The sequence below is a fragment of the Macaca fascicularis genome, chromosome 16, assembly GCF_037993035.2.
Source record: "Macaca fascicularis isolate 582-1 chromosome 16, T2T-MFA8v1.1".
NCBI lineage: Eukaryota > Metazoa > Chordata > Mammalia > Primates > Cercopithecidae > Macaca > Macaca fascicularis.
In genome coordinates this window covers 83356380-83365000 of record NC_088390.1, presented here as the reverse complement: position 1 = coordinate 83365000, position 8621 = coordinate 83356380, and the positions used below count along the sequence as shown (strand labels likewise).

Below are 8621 nucleotides of genomic sequence, written 5' to 3'. Positions count from 1 at the left end.
GATGTAATGACTCAAATGGCTGTAGTCATCTTGAACCATGAGACAAGGCCAGGGTGGAAACTCAACACGGTGGGTCAAGGTAAGAAGACCCCCGGGAACGCCACACCAGCCCTCCCGACCTCTGGAATTTGCAAGCAGGAAAGAAAATATACTTCCATCTTGTTTAAATCATGATTATTTTGGGGTTTTCCTGGGACAGCTGGATCTCACACAGCTGTGAGAGTGATTAAATCCAACGATCATGTAACAGGCCTGATGTAGGGTGCAGGGGCTTCCCCTGATTGGTATCTTCATTATTAACCTTGACCTCATGCCACCGGCCTGATGCAATAATCCATCGAACGCTGGTCCCTCTCACTGCCAGGAGCTGCCCTGTGGCCATGCCAAGCAGGACCTTGACCTCCAGGGACCTGCCTCCCTGTCACAGAGGAGCCAGGAAAGACGGCTCCTAGGACTCTGCTGTCCCCATCATCCTCCTCCCCACCTTGGTCCATCCACAGGAACCACAAGCCCCAGAGAGCCTGAGTCAGGGGAACATCACGAGGAGAGACCCCTGGAGCGGCTGCTGGAGCGGGGAAGGGAGCAGAGGGCAGAAGGGGCCGGCTGCAAGCGGTTTCCATACCTGGAGCTGCCTCGTGGCCAGGGGGAGCGCAGGGAACAGAGAGACAGACAGCAGGTTAGTGGTGATTCGCAGACAACACCCCGTGCAGACAGCTCCTCTCTGGGGACCCCCAACCCTGAAGATGGGGTTCTAATCTCTACGCCTCTCTTGCTTCTCTCTGCCTTTCATCCCACAGAACCCCCAAGTCTAGCCTGACCACTCCCCACCCACCGACGACGCCCTTGCTGGGCTTACATTGTCTATTGATCTGTTCCTTGGGAGGGTGGAAGATTTAGTCACAGTCCTCAATTAAGGAATCATTTATTACGAGAGTCCGGGGGACAAGCTGTCAGCTTCCAGACTGGGTGTCTTTAAATAGCACTTAGGAACTTTCTGTCCTGAACTGTTCATGGGAGACATTTCCAGCATGCAGGGCTTGGGCGGGAGGTGGGCGCCGCATCCTGGAAGGAGGAGATGCGGGACACAGGCGGGGGCCTGTGCTGGGCAGGCTGGTGCTTCCCGCGCGCAGGGGCCGCACTCACCTTCCAGATGCTGGCCTCCTTGCCGTACACCACGGCCATGTTGCTGGCCTTGCCGCCTTTGATGAGCTGCTTCTCCGTCTCGTTGAGCTCCTCGGACACGAAGCCCATGAAGGAGTTGTCCGGGGTGTGAGCTGCAGCCCGAGCATGCAAAAGGAACGGGGTCACCAAACAACCAATGGCAGCCCCAGGCCTCCCTGGACTGCCCCGCCCAAGAGGTCCTCTTTTGGCAGGGGTGGGAAAGGGGGCGGGGCGTAGGAGTGCGGTCCGGAGAGCCCTCGCCTGGGAACCCCCTTCCCAGAGACTGCCACAAAGCTCAGAGCAGAAGGAAACCTAGGCCTGGCATAGTGGCTCACGCCTATAATCCCAGCATTTTGGGAGGCCGAGGCGGGAGGATCCCTTGAGCCCAGGAGTTTGAAATCACCCTCGGCAACGAAGTGAGACCCTGTCTCTATTTAAAAATAGAAAAATTAGCCAGGCATGGTGGCATGCGCCTGTAGTCCCAGACACTCGAGAGGCTGAGGTGGGAGAATCGCTTGGGCCCACTAGTTCAAGGCTGCAGTGAGCTTTGATCGCACCGCTGCACTCCAGCCCGGGCAACAGAGCGAGACCCTGTGCAAGAAGGAGAAAGAAGGAGAAGAAGAAGACGAAGACAAAGACGGAGACGGAGGAGGAGGGGGAGGAGGAGGAGGAGGAAAAAAGAAGGAGGAGGAGAAAGAAGAGGAGGAGGAGGAAAAAAGGAAGAGGAGAAAGAGGAGGAGGAAAGGGAGGAGGAGGAAGAAGGAAGAAGCACCAGCAGCAGTAGCAGCAGCAGCCTAAGAGGTCATCAAGTCCCCCTGTTTGTTTTCAGATAAGGAAACTGAGGCTGAGGCCCCGGGTGACCCAGCAGGGACTCTGCCCTCCTCACAGTCCCTGGAGCACCAAGCTTTGGCTGCACCTCTGACTCATCTTTCCGCCCTCCACCTGAGCCCATAGGCAGCGTCTGTCATCCCAGGTGGAACTTTCTCCACCTTCTCCATGACTGCACCCCCGCCTAGGCCGTATCAGCTCTCAGTGGGACCACCCTGACAGCTGCCTCCCCATTCCTGTGGCTGTCTTGGTAGAGTCTTTTCTCTGAAATGACACTTTTGAATCTAGGCCATATCAGGTTCCTCCTCTGCACAAAACCTCATATGCCAAAGTCCACCTGACAATCACCAGGCTCTGCCTCCATTCCCCTCCCACCACACCTTTGACCATCCAGCCCACCCAGAGCCCTGCTGGACGCAACCCCTCTCCATACAGAACTGTGCTCACAGGCCGGTGAGAGGTCTGTCCTGACCCCGGTCACTCATTGTCCCCTTAACAGCTTTATTTTTCATCATAGCACTTACTGACCAGACATTAGACTATATATTTATTTGTTCATGTATAATTGTCAGAATAGGCCGGGTGTGGTGGCTCACGCCTGTAATCCCAGCACTTTGGGAGGCCGAGGTGGGTGGATCACCTGAGGTCAGGAGTTCAAGACCAGCCTGGCCAACATGGCAAAACCCCATCTCTACTAAAAATATAAAAATTAGCCAGGTGTGGTGGCACACTCCTGTCATCCCAGCTACTCAGAAGGCTGAGGCACGAGAATCACTTGAACCTGGGACGCGGAGGTTTTAGTAAGCCGAGATCACGCCACTACACTCCTGCCTAGGCAACAGAGCAAGACTCCATCTCCAAAAACAATAATAATAATTGTTAAAATAGAAGCCCCTTGTGGGCAATGGTTCCGTTTTGTTCACTTCTGTGCCCCCAGCACCTGAAACAGAGCCTGGGCTGGCTGAATGAATGCTGGAGAAAGATGGGTGAGACAGGGGAGAGAGGCTCCCATTCCCACCTCCAAGCATTGTCCCTGCTGCTGTCCCCTCGGCCTGCACTGCCCTCCTCCCTTTGTCTTGGATGAGGAAATTCTACTCAGCCTTCAGGGCCCCTCTCACACAACACCTCTTCCTGGAAGCCTTCTGGGGGGTGGACTGTGCCTCCCTTTGTGGCCCCATCTGCGGCAGTTAGGTCTCTGTCAAAGCAGGGATCGCCCCGGGACTTCCTTGCCATTTGACTTATTTATTCCCAGGAACCCACGCACCAGGGCCAGGGAATGTGTTTGATCTCGTGCTCCAATTCCATGGCCATGTGTGGAGCGCAGTGACTGCTAAAGCTCTGTCTGCCAGGGAGGGGTTAACAGGAACATGAGAGCTGCGAATCTGCAAGACACACAAGCCCTGCTTTCTGCGCACTAGGATCCTGAATAAACCATTTATTGAATCCAATGATATTTAATCTACCTTCCTGCATGGAAGGGGCTATGGTGAGCGAGCTGTCTGGGAGCAGCCACCCAGCCTTGATTTCCCACAACAGCTTTGATTCTAAATACCCTACTTCTTCATTTTGAATGCACATTCCCCACATTTTAATGTTTCTCCAATTGGGATGCATGTTTTAATCAAATGCGTAGATCTACTGTAGTATTTCCACCCACCCCTCAAGGCCCACAAGATGTAGTAATCGACATCTGGTACAGCTTAGAAGAGATGACGGTTTCCTGTGTAAGTGCCCGCAAAGCTCACAGATTCTTGGGCCTGAAAATCCAGCTACAGAACCAACCATTCTCTCCTCTAGAGCTTCAGGAGGGTCAGGAGGAGCCCTGGAGGCCTGGAGTTCTTTCTGTGGGTGGTGAGGGTCAGGACAGCTTTCCGTCTGAGGAGGCTCTGTCCACGCCAGGCAAAGCAGCCCCTGCCCGCCCCTGTTTACCTGTCCAGCACCCATCTTCCCCCTCCCCTCTGGCTCCTCCAAAGCTGCCACCCAGCCCTCTCTCCCATTTCCACCACTCTCTAAAGCTGAAGAATCCTGCACTAAACTGCCTTCATTCCACCAACTCCACCAGAAGGGACACATTTAGAACACAATTAGCTAAGCCAGTCGGAGGGGAACAGGGAAGTATGGCAACCAATTAAAATAACAGGGACCATTAAGCCAAGAGCTCCTGGGGGCAGAGCAAGGGTAAGGCCAGGAGAGGCAGCAGCTCCCCCAGTTAGCTCCCTGGGGAAATCAGTCAGCTAGATGGGAACAGGCCTGCTCCTGATTTCCTTCCTGGACTCTGAGCCATTAAAACTGGCCAGCCTCCCTCTTCCCTTTAGTCCCCACTTTCTTCGATTTATTCAATCAATTAATGTTCTCTGAGGATCTAGGTTGGCTCCAGAGAGATTAAGATAAACCAATTAGTGGCCCCTTTTTGAGTGGTTCATGATCTATCAGGGAAAAGCAATGTATAAGCAAATAACTCTAGCATACTTCAATATATGCTTTAACAGAGTTAAGTTTAAGAATTATAAAAATAGAGGTAAAGAGGCAATACATTCTGCCTGGAGTAGATGAGGGGATCGGTGAAAGTGATGGTAAAAAGAGGAGACATTTGACTTGAGGTTTTGAAGGATGAGTAGGAGTTTGCCAGGTCTAGAAATCCACATCCAGTGGGCTCCACCCTGGGACAAGTCCTCATTTTCTCACTGCAGGACATTGCAGAAGCCTCTTAACCCATTTCTGCTTCCCCCTCCTACCTGCTCCATCGTCTTTGGCCACCTGCAGTCCGACAGGATAATATGCCTCAATAAAGATGTTTCTCCGGCTAGGCACAGTGGCTCACGCCTGTAATCCCAGCACTTTGGGAGACCGAGGCAGGTGGATCACCTGAGCTCAGGAGTTCCAGACCAGCCTGGGCAACAAGGTAAAACCCTCTCTCTACTAAAAATACAAAAATTAGCCAGGCAAGGTGGCGTGTGCCTGTGGTCTCAGCTACTCCAAAGGCTATGCACAAGAATCGCTTGAACCCAGGAGGCGGAAGTTGCAGGGAGCCAAGATCGTACCACTGCACTCCAGCCTGAGCAACAGAGTAAGACTCTGTCTCAGAAAGAAAAAAAAAAAAAAAAAAAAAAGGCCAGGTGCGGTGGCTCACGCCTGTAATCCCAGCACTTTGGGAGACCGAGGCGGGCGGATCACGAGGTCACGAGATCTAGACCATCCTGGCTAACACGGTGAAACCCCATCTCTACTAAAAATACAAAAAATTAGCCAGGCGAGGTGGCGGGCACCTGTAGTCCCAGCTACTTGGGAGGCTGAGGCAGGAGAATCACTTGAACCTGGGAGGCAGAGGTTGCAGTGAGCCAAGATCATGCCACTGCACTCCAGCCTGGAGGACAGAGTCAGACTCTGTATCAAAAAAAAAAAAAAAAGTTTCTTCATGACATTCTCTAGTTGAAGAACCTTCAGTGGTCCTCCAACGTGAACTCAGGAACCTTGGCTAAAAGACCCCACTCCTTGGTGCCCTGATCCTCCATGCTCCTCTTACCAGCCTCCAATCTGACTGCTTCCCTTCTTTTTTTCTTTTCCTCTCTTTTTTTTTTTTTTCCCTGAGACGGAATCTTGCTCTGTTGCCCAGGCTGGAGTGCAGTGGTGCCATCTCAGCTCACTGCAACCTCCACCTCCCGGGTTCAAGCGATTCTCCTGCCTCAGCCTCTTGAGTAGCTGAAATTACAGGCACCCACCACCTCGCCCAGCTAATTTTTGTATTTTTAGTAGAGATGGGGTTTCACCATGTTGGCCAGGCTGGTCTCGAACTTCTGACCTCATGATCTGCCCGCCTTAGTCTACCAAAGTGCTGAGATTACAGGTGTTAGCCCCATGCCTGGCCTGACTGCTTCCCTTCTAAGTGATCTAATTACCCAAGCCTCTCATCTCCGTAGCTTTTCCTCTTCCACAGCCCAGAGCAACACCATTTCCTCCCCACCTCTATTTCCACTCCCCATTTCCTTTCCCTCCAGAAATCTGCTCCCTGTGCTTGCTCTACCCCAAGCACTTTTCTGCTGGGAGGACAGTGAGAAGTCTAATGCAACCTTGAAATAGGCCCTGCAGAAGGAGTCTGGTCCCGACTGAGCTGTGTGACCTCAGGCTGCATGCTCTACCTCTCTGGGCCTTGGTTTTCTCATCTGGACTGCGTGGGCCCCAGGAACCTTCCCACTTTCCCAACCTTCTGCAATTCAATGATGCCATTACTTATTTATTCAAAAATCACATCTGCCCCAGTACAGCCTAGAGTCTAGAGAATCAGAAAAAAAAAAAGAATAGTCCAAGCACCCACAAGAGATGCCATGAATTTGACAGGCTAAATACAAATCATATACTTTACTCACAAGCAAGTCCCTCAGGACTCCGCTCAGAGTCTGTGATGCTCTTAATTTAATAGATGCAATCCTAACAAGGGTGCTTATCTAGCTTTCTGGCCCAGAGCCTTCAAAGAGCCACACGCAAGATGCCGCTGGAGGCAGATATACTGACAACAATTAAAAGTGACAGCCAAGAGCCTCCCACTAAGGTGGAAGAGCACAGCGCGAAGCAGACACGGGGAGGGGACACAGCTCCACACCTCTGCCGTCCAGAAGAGCAGGCCCATGCACCTGGGTGGGAGGCAGAGAACTGACCCTGAGATGTCAAGAAAAGGTGAAATTGTTTTCAGTGAGCTGCGTTTAACAGGATAGGTCAGTTGTATATACATTTTAGAGTATCATTAAAAACAACTGAAACCCAGGCACGGTGGCTTGCGCCTGTAATCCCAGCAGTTTGGGAGGCCTACGTGGGCCGATCGCTTGAGCCCAGGAATTCAAGACCAGCCCGGGCAACCTGGTGAAACCCTTTCTCTACAAAAAATATAAAAATTAGTTGAGCGTGGTGGTGGATGCCTGTAATGCCAGCTACTTGGGAGGCTGAGGCAGGAGGATCACTTGAGCCCAGGAGGTCGAGGCTGCAGTGAGCTGAGGAGATCACACCACTGCACTCCAACCTGGGCAATAGAGCCAGATCCTGTCTCAAAAAACAAACAAACAAATAGCTGAAGCCCAGCTCCACTCACGTTCCTTGCCTGGAGCCCTGGCAGCCAAGTCCACTCCTGCATTTCTGGAACCTTCCAGTTCTTCCCGCATCCCTCTTTACTGCATCTGTTCCCTCTGCCTGCCTGCTCCTTTCCACCCAGGGAAGTTCTCCAACCTACTCTGGAATGCCTGTCTTTCTGGGAGGCCACGGAGTCCCCTGTGTTCTGGAACTGTGTGCCCAACCGCCCTCCTGGAGGGTGAAGGCTACGTCTGCTGGAGTCAGGGAGGGAGGTCACCCCGCCCTGGATATCCCCTCCATGCTTCCTGCTCCCCAAATAGCACCAGAAGCTTCCTTCCTGGTTCATACACTTACGGAGAAGGAGAAGGCGATGCTTGCTGGGTCCCACCACCCCACTGGCTGGAGAAGGAAAGAGAGGGAGGAGCGAGACCCTGGCCGCCTCTCGCGCCACCTCTGAGAACCACAAGGAGGACCTCCTGACCCTGACCCCACCCCCACCCAGTGGGGCACTCACGAAACATGGTCATGAACTGCTTGGGGTTGAGGTTCCAGTAGCCCCAGTTGGTCCGGTAGCCATGCAGCGTGGCGTACTCCTCGTGGTTGTATGCAGGTTCCGTCCCGAAGGTGTCGATGACCCTGATTCGGCACCTGCCCCCCCAGGGACCGGGAACCAGGGTCAGTAACCTCCCTATGTGTCCCTGGGCTGGAGTTGCCCCAGCCACGAGCACTGTCACCAGCCAGTGGCGGGGTCAGAGTAGCACAGTGTGTGTTAGCACTTGGACTAGGACACTGCCTCGCTGTGTGACCACAGGCAAGTGCCTTCACTTCTCTGTGCTGCCTCATCTGTCAAGTGGGAAAAACAACAGCCCAATTGTCTCAGGGTTGTAGGGAGGCTCCTGGCCCACGGTCCGTGGTTAGCACTCAGGAACTATAGCCATTACTGCCACCCAGAAGGGAGGCACTGTTTGGAGAGGGGGCCCTCTCTGTTGTCCCCCAGGTCCTCTATACAATTTGCACCTGCCTGGGTCGGGAGTCCATAGCCCCTCTGCTCAGGAGCCTGACACCCCTGGATGTGCCCGGTCTATAGGGCCAGGATGCAACAGGCAGGGACCCAGGCACTGCCCATGGGCTGTCTTTGGGTGGCAGCACTTCTGAGCCTCCTCTGCAAGACTGGTCCCAGCCGGGGTGGACCCTGCAGCTGGGCAGAGGCTCTGCTCCACAGGGCTCTTCTCCCTCTGCTGCCTCCAGCGGTGGAGGCCCAAGTTCAAAACAGAGGGGGCTTGTTCCTATAGATCCGCCAACCGCAGGGCCAGACGAACTCCGAGGCCACTCTCAATGGGCCACAGCCCCAGAGCCACACCCTCTGCCCACCCTACCCCTTGGAAGGGGCACCTGAAAAAAAGCACCAAGACTCAGAGGCCCTGCAAGGAGCTCCTCACCCCAGCGTCCTTCCTGGTGACCCAGAATTGTCTGCAGAGTGCTGAGGTCGGCACTTTTCCCCCAGGGAAGGGGCCTGGGGTGGGAGAGAGCGCCCAGTGCATAGAGAACGCGCATTAATAATAAAAGCAATAACA

General features: G+C 53.7%; 1 protein-coding gene across 7 annotated transcripts in view; it reads right to left on the bottom strand.

The window, feature by feature from the left end:
* Positions 1-8621, bottom strand: part of MGAT5B (alpha-1,6-mannosylglycoprotein 6-beta-N-acetylglucosaminyltransferase B) — a 77548-nt gene that overhangs the window by 15987 nt on the left and 52940 nt on the right. For 5 of the 7 annotated variants that reach the window (XR_012426213.1, XM_005585090.5, XM_065532046.2 and 2 more), the window contains 2 exons: positions 7562-7695; positions 1144-1274 (listed from right to left, as the gene is read on the bottom strand). Coding sequence is in view for 6 of the 7 variants with exons in the window: in XM_005585090.5 (XP_005585147.1) it covers positions 1144-1274; positions 7562-7695 (265 nt within the window). In the remaining variant the exon portion in view is untranslated. Of the gene's footprint in view, positions 629-1143; positions 1275-7561; positions 7696-8621 lie in introns of all 7 variants that reach the window. The other 2 variants (XM_074020654.1, XM_074020653.1) reach the window with 1 other exon arrangement.